A 19,604-nucleotide genomic window follows, 5' to 3' on the forward strand; every position below is an offset into this window, starting at 1 on the left:
TTTTGTACTGTGAATGGTTAGTGCAAACAACGAACTTCGTTTTTTAAGATGCCCTCATTATGCCACGCGCGGAGGTTGGCATAAAACACGCAACGATTACTGTTTTGTTGTCATCGAAAACTGAACAGATTGGAAGGCGTGGGGGCAACGTAAGATGGCCGATCCGCGGCTTCACTCGCTAGAGTGCAGTTGTTGTTCCTTCCTTTTGAGATTGCGTTCGGTGAATTGAGATGTGCCCAATCACGGTGACGAACGTAGCTTTCACTTCCAGGTGCGTGCAGCTGCGGTCCAGTCACAATTCAACACGAACTGCTTAGGCCCTGATAAATACGCATGCGCGCTACAGCTGACCCTTCTGGTTTCTGCTTGTACTGCCACGTTAGTAGCGATAGATGCAGCTCAACTAAGCTACTAATTCCAACACCGGGCAACAAAACACCGTTCAGATTTAAAGACTCAAGTTTTCAGCTAAACGCTAGTCCGCAAACCTCTGCCGTACTTTTTGTTTTCTGCGGAAGAGCACTGGGAGGCAACAATGTTGAAGTTTTTCATCCTGTGCACGTTAGCTGTAGCCAGTCGGGCTGAGCTCTCCGAGGAAGATGACGTTCTGGTCCTGAAGAAGAGTAACTTTGACGAGGCTCTCCAAGCACACCCCGACCTCCTGGTAGAATTCTGTAAGTATTGCAAACGCTGCCATACTTTCGCAAGTTGATGAGAGGTTCTTCGTCGTTCTCTTCCTTAAGTCATTTAGCGCGCTAGCAAACTAGCCAGTCTTAATTAGCGGTAAACTTAGGCACATTCGACAGGTTGCCCCATAGACTGGCTGCTTGGCATTGGAATCTGCCTAATTGTCTCCTATTAATCATTACCGCGCACCCATGCGTTCGCTTTCGAATTCGCCGTTGGCCAACTTTCTGAAAGTGTCAGGACTTTGACAAACGACACGTCACGTAGTCAAGTAGAAAATAATGATGCCCAGTCCTGTTACGCTGAAGCTGCTGTACATGTGAAAAGTCGCCAGACAAATTTTAAACGTTCTTCACTCTGCGATTGCAAAGGAAACACGTCGAAAGCATTTGGCAATAGGTTTAGAGTTATTCAATGAGTTACTGAAGCCCGTTAGTTTGCGTGCGACTTTCGGTGGAGCAGTCGCAGCTGCTCGCGGGTCGGCCAAGCCAGCGAGTCGAGGATGGGAAGCATGGTTTGTTTGCTCACGTATTTCTCAGCTGGGCGGGAGCTATGTGGAGCTGTGGTGCTAAGTTGACGTGTACTTAACCTTAATTTTCATGAAGGCGCGCACAGCGAATAGTTTTAAATGGGAATCAAAGCTGGAATTTGGCTTGAGACAAAAGGTTCAGGTTTCTATTTCTTAACCCCCAGGCACATAAACGTCACATTGTTGTTAATGGTTCATCTTCTTTCGTTCAGAACAATTCATGCAATCGTCAAAATGCTGTATGGATCAAGGATGTAATAAACTTTACCCACCATGTGTTTTGTCTTGCTGAAATTAACTTGTTAATATAGTGGCCGCCAGGGGCTGGAATAATCCCGCGTTCAGATGGAGCGCGTCGTTTACACTCTACGCGAGGCGTTTTGTCGCGAGGTCATAATCCCGCGTTCAGATGGAGCGTGTCGTTTACACTCTACGCGAGGCGTTTTGTCGCGAGGTCAAGATGACGTTCACTTTTCATGCAACGGTGTTAAGGGAGGGGAATGCGCTTACTGTGCACTTTACAGTGGATCCAGAAAGGAGACCTTTGCTGAGCACTTTCACTTTTCCGGGAAGTGGCAGAGCCAATATTTTCTCAGATAGCACCTTTCTTCTTTTGTTTTTTCGTGGTTTTTTTTTTTGTTTTTTTTTGTTTTTTTTACACTGCGTGTCCCTCGTTTTACGGCAATACTCATCTCATGTTGCAATCAAGTGGCCGATACCATGCTAAATATTTGTGCTGTCAGAACTGCTCTATCGTTAGCTTAGCACAGTAACTACGGTTCAACAGCTGTTAAAAAAGGAAGCAAACACTGCATGTACCAGTTGTCCCAAGTTCTCCCTTCCGCCTTTCTACAAGTCAGGTGAGTGCTCTTGCTTGGCTCTGTTTTTGTATTAGCTCAGCTGGCTTGTTGGGTAGCTCTGGTAACCGCAAAGCAGCCGCCATGATTCATTCCTGCCCCCTGTGTGAGCCGTTGGAACGTTCCCGAAGCTGATTGGCTGACGCGACAAAAGTTCAAATTTTTTAACTTCTCGCGTCACTCGTAATTACGTGACGCATGTCGCTCCATCGCATCGCTCGACGCATCATCGCGCCCGACGTGCATTAGGATGGAATTGAGTTTGGACTGTCTCTTAAGGTTTTTTTTTTTCCTCCTGAATCTCTGCTGCAATTCTCACTAGTAAACCAATATCACTTTTCTCCCCCTGCAAACTTTGTGCTGTGCTCTGTTTCTACCACGAAGTGCCAGTAATGCATAAAGTGTAGAGTTCAGTGCTGGTTTTGTAAAGGGGGGTATGACCTTAGGTTCAGAAGCATATATTTGAAAAGGCTGGCATTTGTTTTGTTGCAAATTTGCTACGTCTGTGATTTAGTATTTAACAGGCTCTCACATGCAGCTGTCCCAATACAGGAAAGGACTTCCATTCAGCCCTGTGGCTGTATTTGAGAATATAATCTGTTACTGCCAATCTACTGTATAGTTCAGGGGTAGGGAACTGTGGTTCTTCAAGAGCCATACCCTCCCGATTTTCGACGTCTCCCTGGCCCTTCACACCTGCTTAAAATAATCAGCTCATCATGTATAAGATGATCATCTGAACAGAATGCCTTTGTCATTGTACACAGGTATACAACGAAACTGGGACCGCACCAATTGGAGCATATTAATATGAACAATAAATAATAAGTAAGGAATACGTTGAATAGAAATCATAGCTTCACAAAATACAACACATAATAAAGAATACATAGAATCTAAATCAGTGTTACACGAGCAGTTATGTAAAAAAAAAAAAAAAAAAGTTAAAAAAAACAGGTGTGTAAGCTCATTGTGTAGGCTCATGGATTTGATAGGATATCGCTCTCACCTTTTGGCTTGTTGGCCATTTTTTTCGACTTTGAAGTTTGAGAAGTCTTTAGATCAGGGGTCACCAACGTGGTGCCCTTGGGCACCGGGTAGCCCCCTAGGATCACATGAGTAACAGACCTGTTCTACAAATAGCTTTCAAGTGATAGAACATTGTGATTGTCTAGGAATTTTACCAACTAATATCCATATATTACACAAACATTACATATTACACTTGATTTACATATTTACTACAGCTGATTAATTATTGTGAGAAATCAGACGCATGATCAGGGTCTTCACATATACGGGTAGCCCTTTGTATTACTCAATACCAAAGAAGTAGCTCTCGGTTTCAAAATGGTTGGTAACCCCTGCTTTTGATCAATCAATAGGATGCCTGCTTGGTCTGCAAATTTTTATAAGATGTGAATGAATTAGAAAATGTGTTGTGTAATCAGTGTTGGTGTAAACTATTCATGGGACTTAAGTGGCACAGCTTAAGAGAACTTTCTAAGAAATGAATCCGTTCATAAAGTGATTCCATTCATTACATTTACTTGTTGGCCGATGACTCAACATCAGCACTGTCTACCACACTTCTCCAAAGAGAAAATGCAGAAGGTCTCGCCACAAGATGGTGCCAAAGTTTACTTTAACCTGAGAACAAACTCAGCTGAAAGGTGTGGACAACTATTAAAAGGATGTTCTCAAATTTCACAGGTGAATCTGTGAATGTCAAAACGCAAATGTAGAAGTATCACTAATTTAAACAGTGAGGTTAATGGCGACTTTGTCTATATACTTGACAAATTGATGAAAGGCGGGCTGTAGTTCCAGCTCAATTTCAAGTTTGTTGCTGTACCTGCTAATATGATGCTATGTTGCCCCCTTCAGATGCTCCATGGTGTGGTCACTGCAAGGCTCTGGCTCCAGAGTATTCCAAGGCTGCCGGCATGCTGAAGGCGGAAGGTTCAGCGATCCGCCTGGCCAAGGTCGATGCAACTGAAGAGACCGATCTGGCCCAAGAGTTTGGTGTCCGTGGATACCCCACCATAAAGTTCTTCAAGGGAGGAGACAAGAAGTCCCCCAAGGAGTACTCTGGTAACGTCTTCCCGGATTGGTCTCCTCTGTGGTCATGACCGTTCAGACCTTTTACTCATCTGTCAAAGAACTTAGACATCATTCATACCTAACACAACTGAGTTGTTTGTTACGAATTAGTGCTGGTATCCAGTAGAATTCTATTATTTTCAAAATCTTCACTTTTGGGCAAGACCCAAACATGTTTTTTCAACATTACATTGTATCATCTAAGCAAGCTGGCCATGCTCAACACTTCAAATTGATTAATAATTTGCAAAAACTCACATGGATTGACTAATAGTAAAGTAAAGCTAGAAACACACGATCCGTTTGATTCTCGGCACTTTTACTCAATACTTGTCTGCACGCAGATTCTTGGTCTAGCGTATGTGTCCTTGATCGGACAGGAGTAAGGCCACACTCGATGTGCATGCAAGCTATGAACTGTCAGCCATTACTGCAAACCTTGTCAGGCCATTTCTCTGTACAGCTCGCGGCACTCAAAATAAAAGTAAACGTCATTAAGTCATTTGAGTCTGTTTGGCTCAAGCAGCTAGAGAACACGTTTAAGTCTCTCGGTCTCTTCATAGTCTTTGGTGATGTGTGCAGGCAGTCACGTCTACGCCGGCCTCAGGTTTTTCTTTTTTTAAATAAAACCATCGTCATGAGTTCAGACCAATTTCTGGCAACGTGTTCCAAAAGTAACACTACGCCCTGACCTCGATGCGCAAATCTCTTTCGGTCCCATGGTCTTATTTTAAAGTTGGAGCACTCTCAAGCCTCAAGGTTTTAGGAAATATACTTGCCAAAGCAGCACAAGGGTGCTCTATTTTCAGGAAAATGTAGCAGTCGTTAAATTTTTCCTGAACAATGTTATTTAAAGAAATAAAACACAGGTCTACAGTGTTTGTCTTTGGTGTAAGTCTTGTGGTGCCAGTCCAAATGTTATTTGTTTTATTCAGAAGAATTTTCATGTAACTACTTTTGTCAACTTCTTTTAAAAAAAATTTGTTTCAGCTGGGAGGCAAGCAGATGACTTTATCAACTGGCTAAAGAAGCGCACCGGCCCTGCTGTCACCACTTTGGCTGATGTCACTGCAGCACAGTCTCTTATAGCTGACCATGAAGTGGTGGTCATTGGATTCTTCAAGGTAAGAGAATATTCTAAATGCAGCTTATATACACACGATGTTTCCCAAGAAGTATGGACACTGCTCTAGATATAAAAGCTTCAACTTGATTCCGAGTTATAAGAGACAGTTTTGTCACGATACAATTTTTTGACAAACCTCTGTTCGTAGAACGTGAAATCTGATGGGGCCGAGGCCTTTGAAAAAGCTGCCGAAGCAGTTGAAGACATTCCCTTTGGCGTTACCTCAGATGATGCCGTCTTCACAAAGTTTGAAGTCTCCCAAGATGGCGTTGTTCTCTTCAAGAAGGTGAGGGTCGTTTTTCTCTTCACTGCAACCTGCCTAAGTGATGTACTTGCGTCATTGTTGACAACATATACACTGTAAGCTAAGCAAAATATATTGATTTCCCCTTTACCCTCTGAACCAAGCGTGGTTTCATGGCTGTTAAAACTGCATTGGTTAGTCAAACTGCATTTGTGATCAGTCAATAGCCGCATTGTGATAGGTCAAGTCCATTTTTATAGTGTGTTCACAGCGTAAGTTGTTCCAGACCTTGACAATCAACTAGTGAAAAAGGCTTACATGCTGTCACACCTCAAAGACTATGTTAAATCTAACAGAATATAGCTGATGTCAACTGAGGAAGTGGTCAGAACAGTAGTCAAGAAATGGCATGTGATAGCAAAAAAAGTGCACCCCCAGAGCTCTGAAGGAAAAAATGACTGATTTATTTATTTATTTATTTTGAACACTGGCTTTTTTAGAGAAAGCTTCTTAGAGCCTACAGGAGCTTCTTGCTGAAGATGCCATCGCGCCAGCCATCTTTACGCCTTCTTGTCTCCGGGAGGATTAGCTATGATGTTGCATTGTTGATAGGCAAGTCTGGGTGCTATTAGCTGTAGCAGGCAGCACCAACTTGCACAGGATTCCAGTCTATGAACATAATGGCGCAAGGCCTGTAGGTGCCAAAATAATAAAATGAAAAACAAATACACACACTACTCTTGAGTGCCTAAACCTATTAATTCATAATGTAAATTAATCACAGAAAGGTGAGAACAGAGCATGGGTATGGGACACTGTGAAAGCGTACTCGTTTGACAGGAATTTGGTTGCTCGCGAGGACCGTTATCTTTAGAAATTGGAACGGCAGATGTTTTTATGAAACTTTACAATATTGGCCTCTTCACTCTTCAAGCCCTAAATTTGGAATCCCCAAAGGTACGCTTTAAATGTTAACATCCAGTTGTATGCTATTTCTTCACTGGGATTTTGAACATGTAGTGCGAGTAGACATACACAGGTACTCGTCACACATGCACAGGTACATATGCACTAAACAGCAAAGTATGGCTTCACTGGAATTTCATCTTTGTTCTTGGGGATAGATCTCCATTTTCTATAGCCACCTATCCACACAGGGGTCACAGGCTTGCCGGTGCCCATCCCAGCTGACTTCGGGCAGTAGGCGGGGGACATCCTGAATTGATAGCCCGCCAATTGCAGGGCACACAAAGACAACCATTCATACTCCCAATCATACACAAGTACAATTCAGTATGTCCAATACACCTGCCTTGCATGTGTTTGGAGTGTGGGAGGAAGCCGTAGAGAACCCACGCGGGCTCGGGAACAACATCCAAACTCCACACAGGAAGGCCGGAGCCAATATATATAGATATATCGCTGTATATCTGTCGGGGTGCATGAACAGTAGCAACCTAATTTGAGTGCTTATTTTATTTTTTTCCTCTGTCCTCAATTCACTGAGACCATCTTAAGTTGAACTTAGTTTAAATAGTGAACATCTGGAAAAGTGATGAGTCTTAAATGGGTCATTTGTGACGTCCCGTGAGCCCTTTCACTACACTTGTCAGTTGGTTGCGCGCTCATTGATTTACAACTGTAATCTAATGCTGTTGACCCCATGTAGGATATCCAGTCAGTACTGCTAATTTCAGCCCACCGCCGGTTCATTCACATTGCACCTCACATCCCTGCATTGAGATTTGCTCTCTGAGTGACATAAGTTGTGTGACACAAATGAATTTGAATGATTATTTCTCACTGGCCCTGATTAGAAGTGTACTGTTCTTGTTCAAGCATAAATTAAGCATCGGAGCTATGCAAAATCTTAAAAAAAACCAACAAAAAACCTGCTACATAATCCCCCATGAATTCATGACCTTTTTTTCCCTTTATATTCTCATGCCTTTATTCAGTGGTCTGAGAAACAGTATTTGAGTTTCTACATTATTCTCTTGTTACGCCTCTGCATTTGACCTATGACGGAATTTCATTTTTCAAGGCCTTTTCTTTTTCCTCCAATTTACTTGAGCACAGCATTTGCAGTAGAGCTGTTTGCCTCAGTATAACAATCACCAGTGTCATCCAACCTGGAATAGGGTAAAAGATCTTCATCAGTAACCGTGCTCTCTGTTGTCCACTTTGTTGCCTAACTTTAAAAGAGGTCAAATCACAACGTTGACAAGTTTGACCTGATGCAGTTAGATTAAATCAAGACAATACGTAATCGTCTAAAAAAGCTCTAGCTGGATTGTCTCTAAGATTGTCACGTTGATTTTAAGTGTAATTCTGTGGTAGAAAGGTCTAAATTACTGGTAGATAATTGCATGTTCAGTATAAATGGCTCTGCACTGATAAAAACTTGGTTGGTAATCATCAGTGAAGAGTAAACTCTGCACCAGCTGAACAAGTTGCTTGGCTCTGAACTGTCTGTGCAAATCAAGCCCTCCTGTTGATGACCATCTGGTCGTGTGAAGACCCGAGCCTAATGAAAAACACTGCGGTCACGTGGGCACTTTCCCCGCATTTAGTCTCCCAAAGCGCTGACTGTTAATAAGCTGCTGGGAACTTCCACTTGCTTATTACAACAGGGTCTTAAATTTCACAGCCAATCGTTGCCTGCAAGACTGCTAGCATGGCATCAGCCAAACAGCACTTTGCTCTTGTGTGCCCTGAAGCGCTGCTTGGCCAATTTGACCGTACCTATTCTTAACACTCAAAACTGTTTACTCTTTGGGCCCTCTCATATCTCGGAGGATCGAGAGATTGGGAAATAGTGTCTGGTAAATCTCAATTGTTGGCCTGCACAGTTGTGACTAAATGTGTACTCCCACTTTTTGTCTCTTTGTGACTTCCTGTGTATATCTTGTCTGTTTAAGTTTGATGAGGGGCGTAACACCTTTGACGGCGACCTTACCAAAGACAATATCCTGTCTTTCGTCAAAGCCAACCAGCTGCCTCTCGTCATTGAGTTCACTGAGCAGGTAATTGGTGGGGTCCAGAACCTCGCCTTCTGTACCGTGAAGTCCGGCAAGTGATCTAATTTGTACCTTATTATCCACAGACTGCCCCTAAAATCTTTGGGGGTGAGATCAAATCCCACATTCTCATGTTTTTGCCAAAAGCAGCCTCAGATTTCCAGGAGAAAATGGATCAGTTCAAAAAAGCTGCGGAGTCATTTAAAGGGCAGGTAAGTCAACCTTCCCAATGCGCCACACTCATAGAGCAAAGATGAGTTCCTAATATGACCCTCCCCCACCCCGGTCCAGATCCTCTTCATTTTTATCGACAGCAATTTGGATGACAACCAGCGAATCCTGGAGTTCTTTGGCTTAAAGAAAGAAGAGTGCCCTGCAATCCGCCTCATCACCTTGGAGGAAGAGATGACCAAGTACAAGCCAGAGAGCAACGCTATCACCGCAGAGGGCATTGTTGCATTCTGCACGCAATTTATTGAGGGCACGCTGAAGGTAACGCAACTCTCGTTACATAGTTAAAGATGGAAGTCACAAGCTCCATAAATTGCTTTAACTATAAACAAGGGGGTTGGATTTAAGAATCCTGCAAAGTACGACAGGGGCTGGTGACTGCTAAGCACAATGGCTCAGCCTGGACAAGCTTTTCACAGAAATAATCATTTACAAGCAGGATGTAGTATGTGCGGTGACTGTCATGTCTCCTCCCCTTAGCCTCACCTGATGAGCCAAGACATCCCTGAAGACTGGGACAAAACCCCCGTCAAGGTCCTGGTTGGCAAGAACTTTGAGGAAGTCGCCTTTGATCCCAAGAAAAATGTCTTTGTTGAATTCTGTAAGATTTCTTTCTTTTTTAATGCATTTTTAATTTGGTGTCACGCGCAAATTGCATTTGCTTTTTGAGCAACGTGGTGGCCAAATGGGTCACCTGTCAAAGTATCTCCGGTTGTAGCTCGACACACTTTGTGATGGCCCTTCCGCTGCATCCCTTTTAAGTGTTTTTCATGTCCAATAGTAGACGGTCATGCTTAGCGGCTCATGACTTCCCCTTCTGCTTCGAATTGTTACCAGACGCGGATGCTAAAAAGAACTTTGCAAAAATAGCGGCTGGATTATTCGTCAGTGATTCCCATCCAAATGTGTGCTATTTTTGGAGTGGTCTTTTAATCAGCTGTCTTTCAGCTTCTGACCAGCTCACAGGTGAATGGGGTGTTGCTCAAACAAACTAAAAACATCAGCGCCATTTGTTTTTCTGGCTGCGCATGACAAATGGTGACTGGATTTCCAGCAAATGGAGTCCATTTGTCTCAAAAGGCATGTTTTGAACATCCCTTTTGTTTCTTGGCTTGTTGTTCAAAGACACCCGAAATACCCATGATTTTGTAACTGCTATTTTTGCAGACGCCCCTTGGTGTGGCCACTGCAAGCAGCTGAATCCCATCTGGGAAAAGCTGGGAGAGAAATACAAGGACAGTGATGACATCGTCGTGGCCAAGATGGATTCCACAGCCAATGAAGTCGAGGCCGTCAAAGTCCACAGCTTCCCCACTCTGAAATACTTCCCTGCGGGAGAAGAACGCAAGGTATTTCACTCAGTCGTCTAACAATTTTCTGTGAACTTTTATTACACCCACTGAAATCTTGTGTAGTTTCTCGTGCAGCTGAAAACTCTTGATGTAGACGTCATTGGTGCAATTTGATTCAGCGACGTGAGACCGCTAACCTCACGCTCATCCGCATGTTTGTTACTTTTGAGTGGGGCATTTTTCACTTCAGCTCGAAGTTTATCTCTGAGGAATCAAGCAATGCGCGAGAGCTCCATTGACACTCATTACAGCACATCTGAGCGTGTCGATCGTTCACATTTATAAAAAAAAAAAAAAAAAAAAAATCTGTTATTTGAATAGGTGATTGACTACAATGGGGAGCGAACACTGGAAGGCCTCACCAAATTCTTGGAGAGTGGTGGTAAGGAAGGAGGCGCCCCCGCCGGAGAAGATGACGATGACGACGAAGATGAAGACGACTTTGATGCAGAGGTGAGATTCGCTGCTTCGTAGAATCTTTGTTTATACCATTCCACAACACTGACTGTCATTTGCGCGTTGGGGGTGCGGAGAATGCGACAGGACGTGAAATGCGGCGCGCAATCCCGCTTATTTGGCCTCTTGGGTAGAGTTACCCGTAAATAAATTGAACTTAATCAGAATGGCCACTTTGTGGAGCTGCACAACACTGCCAGGGACTGAGCAAAAGCAGGCTTCCAGGAACAGTGAGGGATAAATTGGGATAGCTGCGATGTATGGATTCACCCCCCTTTTTATGAAGACCCTAAATAAGCTCCTGCACCACAACCAATGTGGTATAAGAAGGCCGTTCCCCAAAACTCTGTATAGAGCTTAACAATAACACAAGAGGGTCTTGTACGCCGCAGCATGAAACAAATGTCCCGGATCGAATTTGAGTGTATTTAATATTTTGATTATGTAGGTAAAGAACAGACAATCTCAGAACAATTGGTATGCTTTTTGTATCATAAAATATCCCCACTTTGGGTGGTGGTATGATGACTTTGGGATGGAGGAGGTGTACATTCTGAAATGGTCAATCCCAGCCTTGTGGAAAATTTAGTTTTTAATGAACCTGCCGTACATTTTTGCATTGTGGTCTGCATGGGGAAATCATGCCATTTCCAGCACAGGAAAATTATAGCCAATGTTGAGAAATGTCTATGGGAATAGTGGCATTTAATTGTTGGCCATTTTGAGACTCTTTCAATTTCAGATTGGGGGGGGGTGTAAATGTACAGTATTGAAGATTAAATGTTCAGATGCAGACATATAAAAATATCGGCAATGAATTACTTAAGTAGAAGTCTTTTAATGATTAAAGGCGTTAATACTTCAGGATAATGGGCATTACAAGTCCAATGTGAACGGAATCAAAGTTTATTCTTGCCCCCCCCCCAAAAAAAAAAATGTAGCACACCTCCTTCTCAGAAGTCCAATCCCAGCGCAGCTTGCCAATGTCCACAAATAGCTTTTACAGCTGTTAAGAAGCGTTTACTGGGTTTTGCCCGTCGAGACCTAAACATGCAGTGGCACACGTGCGGTGAGCGCAGCCAACACCAGTATTCACCCCCACCCCGGCTGACTGGCAATGGCTATGCAAGTCCAAAATGTCATGTCTCAGGGTTGTCTACTAATATTCAGCACCCAATTTTTCAAAAGCTTTGTCTCTCTCCTGCCATCCTATCCTCACCGTATCAATTTACGGTTTCTGTGGCGTTCATGATTAAATGTTTGATGTGCGTGTCATTTCCAGGATTTGGACGGTCAGGACGAGGACTCTGACGGCGAGGATAACAGACACATCGAGCTGTAAAGAGCTGGTGGAAGAGTCCCGCTCCGCCCCCTCCAACCAGTCACATACACTACCTTCACTCATTACATAGACCAAGTCCCTGTACAGAAACGTTTAGGTCCCTTTCCTGTCTAGCTGCCCGCTATTTGGCCAGTCAGCATAACTATTCACTTTTCTTTTATTCAGACGGGCCTCGCTCTATTTTGGGGAGGGGGCACACAGACCAGCACACCACCTCCAAGAAGGTGCTGATCCCTTTGCAAATGCCATGCCAACTTTTGTTTATCATTGAGATCGCCTTTGCATTTTTATTTGGGGGGGGCTCCTATCAACCTTAGCATCCATCAGGAGACCATGTGCTCTCTCGAGTTTAGTCTAAGACTTTAGTTTGATAGCTTTTATAAAGATTGATCTCTCAGGGGACGGAATATTTTTCACTAAAATGATCCCTCACAGTGTAGCAAAAAGCCCCCTCTCCCTTTTTGTCTCGTGTAGCTAAAACCAATATCTGTACAACCAGACTTCTGTGTTGGTGGTGGTGGTGGTGGAGTCTTTTTCATCCCCCCCCCCAAAAAAAAAAAAAAAAATTTACTCCGTTTCACCAGGGGACTACTGACCATTTTCTAAAAGGAACAAATGCTAACTTTTTATTTTTTTGGTTGGTTGGGGGGTTGTTTTATTTAATTGCTTCAACTGAGGTTTTTTGTTTTTATTTAGGACTTTTTTTTTAATGTTTGACCATTGTGCCCATTTGTAGCCAGTTGGCCTTGTTGGGGCAGAGTTGGCACTTGGACACGCACTCAGGCCATGGATGTTTTTCGTTGGGAGCCAGTTCTGAAAAGTCGCACTGTTTCATGCCTCTTTGGAGATTCTTTGTGGTTACTAAAGCCGACAAGGTTTGCTACGTTTTAAGGTTGCTCCGAAACTTGTGTTCGTTGATCTGATTCGGGGAGGAAGCAGTTGCACAGCACCATCCCTCACCCATACTGTACCCTCTGTATCCCTCTCTGCTCATTTTCGCGTGGGTGTGTGTGCGTGCGTGCGTGCGCGTGTGTGTGTGTGTGTGTTGTAGGTGGCGGCATGAGTGGAGTGAGGCGATACAATTGACATCTGTACAACACTGAGGGATACTTAAAGCATTCCATCATATCCAGATTGATGCAGAAATGTGAAATGGTGGCCAATAAACAAAAAAATAATCTAAACCTTTGTCTACAGTCTATGATTGAACTGACAATATTCCGCAATAGTCTAAAATGATACAGTATTCTGCACGTTTAAAATGTATTTTAGGTGATTTATTGTAAATGACGTAATTACAATTAGAATGACACTTAGGAGAGTGCCGTTCTCCAGGTCAGGTTAACTAAGATGTCCACTGAGTTATTGACATGCGTACATGTTATAGTACATAACAGATCTCTTTATCCTGATTGCAATAAAATTGGATGTTTAGAAACTATTCACTGCTTTAAACCGCAATATTCAGCTGTTAAATTGTTCTCATTAGCTGTCCTATTAGCTAATGTTTTTAAAATAATGGTTACTTTTGAAATAGCTTAAGTCCTCGTCTTCTGTAAAGGAAAAAAAAAACCTTTAATGCTTCATACTCTTAATAAACTTCTACAAATCCGTTTTAGATCAGCCCGTTCCTCTTCCTAAAATTAGTACCAGTCAAAGTAGACAATATTTATTCACCGAACAATTCCCTCAATTCTTAATGTCAAGTGCTTTCCGAAGAGCCCTGCCGATGTGACGTCATCGCCACCTTTCGTGGCTCTTAACTGGCGAAGTCGGAGGAACACTTGCCCAAGAGCCACTCGTCTTCCAATTTTTGTCACTGATCTGTCGCGTCCTAAAATAGTCTGACAGAGTATAAAGAGGTCTCGGTGGGGAGGTCTGGCCTTCACACTAGCAGCTCAACACATTTGAGTAGCGGCGAAATCCTGCAACGACCTCGAAGAGGGTTGTTTTGTGTGCTCCTGTTTTCCCTCCAGCAAACTTGACAAGAGAATGAAGTACTACCAGTTCCCCGCGTCTCAGGCGGTGCCGCTTCGTGCTTATGCCCAGGACAAGTACAAGAGCTTGGCATCTCAGAAGCCCATCGCAGCGTGCATTTCCCCAATGACATCGTTTTTCAGGACTTAGTGAGGCATGGCGAGCTGGAGAGGATTGGGCGCTTCATCCGAGCAGGAAGGGTCACCCTTGACACCATCTACCCCTCTGGTGAGTGATACTGCCACCGGGCCTACGCTGGAGAACCATATGAGCAATTATTTGATCATCTTCTGGGGGTCCGTGGACCCCACTTGGAGAACCGATGTAGTATGCGATAGTATGCCCTCCGATTTTATGTTCATACTTTTTTTTTGTATGCGCACACGCACTACCAGTGCGTTACGTAGGTCCACTTAAAAAATAATAATAAAAAAGATACATGGACGTCATGCTAGTCAAGCTTTAAATTTAAAGTTTTTCCCCCCCTTGAACGGTACGTCGTTGCATTTCAATTAGGTTTCTCGCGACCCCTTTATCACAAATTATTGCCATTACATTAGCTACCAACATAGACTCACCGCCATTAAAGAATCATATGATCAACCAAAGACTATGGATCAGCTCATTAAAAATGCTAAGTAACGTCTCGTCTGTGGGCTCAGCCTACGAGGCTGTCATCGTGCGCAATGATGCATTCATATGCAGTCGGATATTTCCTTGTAATAGAAAAGGTCATCAGTCTGAATAACACTCGTCAATGTCATCGTTTAATTGAAAAAAAACTTGATGTATGTCCATACAAATAAAATATTGAACATTGAATACAGTACATGTAAAATGTGGGGGATGGGTGATCGAAATTGTGCTTGCTTGAACTGTCTAATAGTGCGGATCAATTCAACGAGCAAATTAAGACATAACACCCAATAACGTGATTTTGCATAAAATGCAAACTATTGATCAATCCGATCCATCTGACCATATCTGTGTAGTCTACTTTCTTGCGGATATACTAGCCAATGTAGGAAGATGCGTCCAATTCCAAGTGCGCGCGTTAGCTCGTACTGTGCAGTGGTTCTGTATTGACGGACCTTGAAGTAACTCCGGGGATATGTTAGATAAAACAAACTAACCAACCTTTCCTTTAAAATAATTCCTTTAAAAAATATTATTCAATTAAATAAATGTTAAAGGAAAATATGAGTTCAAAAAATAAATGTTATGTTCAGTAGGTTATTCAATATTATTTTAAAAACCCAGATACTCCCTCATACTTGAATGGTTCGAACCAACTTCTCTTCTCTGATAAGTTAATGGTTTTTACAAACAGATCTCGAACATGATCTCAAAAGAGGACACTAAGTTGAATATTTTATTATTGGACAAATATTTACAGTATTTATAACTTTCTTTTTGAGAACAGGTCTAACAGTTTTTCTTTATTTGTGTACAAATAATAATAATTATTATTATTATTTTGTGAACAGATTAGATTTTTTAAACATTTTTCTGTGGACACATGTATTCATAAATATTTCTTTTTGAGAACAAGTCTGACATTTTTTGTTGATTATTTTATGGACAAATATTTATTAACAATGAAGTGAATGGTTTATTTTTGTGAACAAATCTCTAATGTGACCCAAAAAAGGACGCTTTATGTTCTGTGAACAAATATAATTATTTTTGCGAACGGGTCTAACACTTTGTTTATTTTTTGTGGACAAATATTTAATAAATGCTGAAACAGTTTTCTTTGGCCTGGTCTGCGACGCTCAGCATGAGTAGGACTCACAATGTGGTGTTTACAAAGGTATGGCTGCCATCCACGAAGCTGTTCTGTCTGGGAACCTGGAGTGTGTGGAGATGTTGGTCCACTACGGTGCAAGCATCCACCAGAGGGACGACGAAGGCTGGACGCCGCTGCACATGGCCTGCAGCGACGGCTTCCCTCACATTGCGCGGTGAGCGTCTTGGCAACCAAGTTGGTCACCATCACAGTCCCAAACACTAACGCGTAGCCAGTTACTAAATACCATGATGTCATTGCGGTATAAGAGAAGCCGGCCGGGGGGATCCACGCGCTTGTGAACTTGAATCTGACGCAAAGGCATGAGGGTGACGATTTGGTTTCTTTCAGCTATCTTCTCTCGCTGGGCGCCGATCCAAATCTGGAAAATGACTGCGGAGAGAAGCCGTGTGACCTCATCGACCCGGACAACAAGGAACTGCTGGGCCTGTTCGGTCTAGGTGAAAATGACTGAGCGCCTCTGAACGTTACGTGGGATGGAAAGCCAATGCGGTTGTTCAAATTGTTCTGACGGGGTGAAGCGAAGCGCCCTCGTGGTTCGGCGTCCGGAAGCGGGAAGCTGTCTCAATAGTGGAGGTGACCGTGAGCGTCTGGTGAAAGGAAGCCAGACACGTGGCTTTTTCCTAACTGGATTTGCAGCAGCCGTCTCCATATGCATTGTTTATTTTACTTTTTTCTCCTGGAAAGTAGACGCGTTAATTTGAACATCAGTTCGCAAATGCATGTTACAAAACGGTGGCTCTTTACAAAAGCTCAATGAGACTCTCTGGTTACCATCTTCTATCACACTAACTGAGAGAGATGGTAGTCATAAAGCGTTGATATTCTATGAATGGATTCTGATCAATTGACACACTCGGCAATAAATGTTTTTTGTTGAATCAAATCTAGCATCCTAACATGCTGCTCACTGTATAGTCTTATTTTTGTTACTTTTTGTACTTCTCAAATAAAGTGTTCATCAAAATATCCCGCTGTATTCAGTTCCTAGATTAGTGGTCCGCAGCAAGGTCCGCCAAATAATTTGGGTGTTTAGCAACTGATTTAGTTTCTTTTAAATTACAATTTAGTATGTCTTTGGCGCCGCCTCTGGCTGCTGTGTATAGTGCATTGGCAGTGCTCTGTCTACCTTGATAGCAGCCATAGCGTTGTAACATATAGGAAGGACAGAACATTGGGTTATTAAGGGGAAAAAAAACCCATTGGATTCAATTTATTTTATATTGTGGAAGTATTCATGGCTCTTAAATAAAGCAATCAATTCAACCAGTTTTAAATATATTTTATGAATGTAAAAAAAAATGTCAATACATTGTGTCTACAATTGCTTGCTAATGAGGCGATGAAGCCAGCAAGGCTAATGTTGTTGACGAAATAATTGGCAGCAACCTTTTGGGGGGAAATTGACATGGTTTGTATAAGGAGGTGTGCAATTTGTAATTTTTATTTTCTAAACTTCAGTAGCGCTGAAAAGTATACTTGTCTAATTGAAAGTGTTGCTGAATAAAAAGGACACTTTTATGTTTGGCTTAAATTTTTGTTGTCGTTTCCCCAAACATTTGCAGTGGGTGTCCTTGGAAAATTTGCTTTCTAAAAGGGGACCCCTGTCCTAGATCTTAGGCTTTCAAGGACCATCAGGTCACAAGGTCAAGGAAAGTATGTATTTTTAAAAATCCATGCATGTTTGGAGTTTCCTTTGTCGTCCTCAAGTGGGTAATATTTGTGGTGATGGCACGGTGGAAAACAGGAGAAGATGCAAATAATCAATTTGTATTTATGAACAGTCGTGACAAACCATTTTTAATTAAGATGCACTGAACAAGCAATATTAAAAAAAAAAACATTTACAGGGAAGACCAAAAATCTTCAAATAGTTTCCACATCACGCTCATTCTTTAAACTTCCACTCCTGTCGACACATGGGGCACTGCTGCTGGACCTGCTGGGAGTTAAGCCACTTCAAGATGCAGTGCATGTGGAAACAATGGGAGCACTGACCCCAAACCAGCGGGCAGTCATCGCCAGGCACTTTACCTGTAAAATGGTTGGAGCATTAGTGCAAGTGAATGTCCTCAATAAGCACTGTTTGGTCGCCAATATTCTTAAAATGATCAACTGAAGCATGGACAGTTGCTTATTGTCACGGACAAATGGCCAGGGGACTGGGGTTTCCAAACCTTTTGTTTGTTGTATTCCAAAACATAAGTCTTATATTTCGTTTAAAATTCACTTTATTTAGAGCTCAGGTGTTAGCATATAGCGCCAATGTATTTGATGTCATGACTTATTCAAGAGTTTTTAACATATATTATGGGTGACACTCAGTGTCCAGGATGATACACTACAGCATCATTTGATTTTGTTCCAAGTCTTTGTAGTTCATAGTTACGCAACCATAAATTTTGATTGAGGCATTTTCCTCCCTCTAGATATGTCTTTCATTGTATTTGATTGTATACTTATGTGTTAAAAAATTGAAAAAAGATTATAGAAACGTTCCATTTGTTTCATGCAACCTAAAGGAAAAATGCTAAATTGTGATACATTGGGGACCCAAAAAGAAGTTAACGGTATTTTATTTTATTTTTTTTAACACATTTCGACAATATACAGTATTTACAGCTGACATCTGCTATTTGGGCCCAGGCCAGTATGCAGTGCAGAAATCTACATATTATGAACACTACAGTCTAATTGTTTTGTTTTTTTTTAGCTACACGGTATAGCATTATTTTACCTGTCCGGCTCGCTTGAGGATTGAATTTTCTCCATGCGACAAAGCCAAAATGAGTTTGACACCCCTGACTTAATCAGTGAAAGGTAATCAATTAAAATAAAAATGTATTTATTATGACTGGCTGTTGGCAGCGCTGTACAACAGTAGCACATCATCTATGGCGTTGATATTGTTCGTTTGCAATTGAAGTAGCCAACGTAAGACCCTCATTATACAGTACTCTTGCTGTTTATTTCGAATATTTTACTCGACATAAATGATGGCTCAGAAATAACATCGATAAATTGTCACTTACAGTCTGGGCAGCAACCATTGAACGCCAGCCTGCAGATCCCACAGTTCTCATCATTGGCTACCCACAACCACGACGCGACTGCATTCCACTTCTTGATCTTCACCTTCATTCTGCTCGTGTTCATGAAGGCAGCAGAAAAACAAAAACATCACACGTCCATAGGAGGCCATTGCGGACCCAAGTTAAAGAAAGGCTGTAGCTGAACTAGCACAAATTCTGATCCAACATCAACCTTCGTCACTCACCTCAGCGGCTTCGCTCGTCTTTGAAAGATCCAACGCCAGTTGAGCTTTCACGCTTCGAACATTTTAGAGTGAGTTTATGTTCAATATGACGAGTTTTTCCTCATGGCTCCGGTAGCGTAGTCTTCTTCTTGCACATTGAAAGGCATCTGCTCATCAACGTTATGACTCATTACTGCCACCCATCGGATCACACGTTATTACTCGTATACAGTACGTAACTGTACAGTGTAACGTTTTTACACCATATTTATCATTTTCATTAATAAATAGATAAATCGCTATAAGTGGTTATTTATTCTGTGACGTATATTTATTTTATTGATATATAGAATATACTTGATCTATGGGTATTCAATTGATACTACTATTGTTTTTATTTTGTTTTTACAGATAAAATCAGTGCTAACTCCTATAGTAAAAAATAAGCAATCCATACATTTTCTGTATAAACTGATGCAATTTTGCTAACTGTTATGCATTTGTTATTTCTTGTCATTATCACACAACAACAAAATACGTTTTGAGTGATCTGATTTAAAAGCTAAGTGTTTCTGTTGCGTCAACTGGCCACTAGGGCGCATTCAAGTAAGTTT

At 42.1% G+C, this 19,604-nt stretch overlaps 3 protein-coding genes across 3 annotated transcripts; 2 read left to right on the forward strand and 1 right to left on the reverse strand.

Annotated features, from left to right (window-relative positions):
* The first annotated feature begins 333 nt into the window (after nucleotides 1–333).
* On the forward strand, nucleotides 334–13,131 carry p4hb (prolyl 4-hydroxylase, beta polypeptide). Its single transcript, XM_088420001.1, has 11 exons — nucleotides 334–674; nucleotides 3,961–4,167; nucleotides 5,167–5,300; nucleotides 5,451–5,588; nucleotides 8,468–8,572; nucleotides 8,653–8,778; nucleotides 8,858–9,058; nucleotides 9,278–9,398; nucleotides 9,965–10,146; nucleotides 10,471–10,602; nucleotides 11,888–13,131. The coding sequence occupies exons 1-11, from the start codon at nucleotides 536–538 to the stop codon at nucleotides 11,945–11,947; spliced, it is 1,545 nt and encodes a 514-aa protein (XP_088276127.1). The 5' UTR covers nucleotides 334–535; the 3' UTR covers nucleotides 11,948–13,131.
* Nucleotides 13,132–13,689: 558 nt separating this feature from the next.
* ppp1r27b (protein phosphatase 1, regulatory subunit 27b) lies at nucleotides 13,690–16,673 on the forward strand. The gene is given in 4 exon segments (XM_088419934.1): nucleotides 13,690–14,027; nucleotides 14,030–14,152; nucleotides 15,738–15,888; nucleotides 16,065–16,673. Coding segments are annotated over 4 exon segments (486 nt in total). The 5' UTR covers nucleotides 13,690–13,939; the 3' UTR covers nucleotides 16,189–16,673.
* An 821-nt stretch (nucleotides 16,674–17,494) lies between these two features.
* anapc11 (APC11 anaphase promoting complex subunit 11 homolog (yeast)) lies at nucleotides 17,495–19,155 on the reverse strand. The gene is made up of 3 exons (XM_088419816.1): nucleotides 19,012–19,155; nucleotides 18,767–18,876; nucleotides 17,495–17,768 (listed from the first exon to the last, which is right to left on the reverse strand). The coding sequence occupies exons 2-3, from the start codon at nucleotides 18,873–18,875 to the stop codon at nucleotides 17,623–17,625; spliced, it is 255 nt and encodes an 84-aa protein (XP_088275942.1). The 5' UTR covers nucleotide 18,876; nucleotides 19,012–19,155; the 3' UTR covers nucleotides 17,495–17,622.
* Nucleotides 19,156–19,604: the final 449 nt, after the last annotated feature.

The sequence above is a fragment of the Hippichthys cyanospilos genome, chromosome 7 (genome assembly GCF_059441005.1).
Source record: "Hippichthys cyanospilos isolate Australia breed blue-spotted pipefish chromosome 7, RoL_Hcya_1.0, whole genome shotgun sequence".
NCBI lineage: Eukaryota > Metazoa > Chordata > Actinopteri > Syngnathiformes > Syngnathidae > Hippichthys > Hippichthys cyanospilos.

What these genes read in the sequence shown, in the direction of transcription:
- p4hb (XM_088420001.1), top strand. Translation starts at nt 536, where the DNA reads ATGTTGAAGTTTTTCATCCTGTGCACGTTAGCTGTAGCCAGTCGGGCT. An exon ending in GTCCCCCAAGGAGTACTCTG is followed by an intron (nt 4,168 to 5,166) that starts GTAACGTCTTCC and finishes AATTTGTTTCAG; the next exon opens with CTGGGAGGCAAGCAGATGAC. An exon ending in TGGTCATTGGATTCTTCAAG is followed by an intron (nt 5,301 to 5,450) that starts GTAAGAGAATAT and finishes CTCTGTTCGTAG; the next exon opens with AACGTGAAATCTGATGGGGC.
- anapc11 (XM_088419816.1), bottom strand. Translation starts at nt 18,875, where the DNA reads ATGAAGGTGAAGATCAAGAAGTGGAATGCAGTCGCGTCGTGGTTGTGG. An exon ending in CAATGGTTGCTGCCCAGACT is followed by an intron (nt 17,769 to 18,766) that starts GTAAGTGACAAT and finishes ACCATTTTACAG; the next exon opens with GTAAAGTGCCTGGCGATGAC.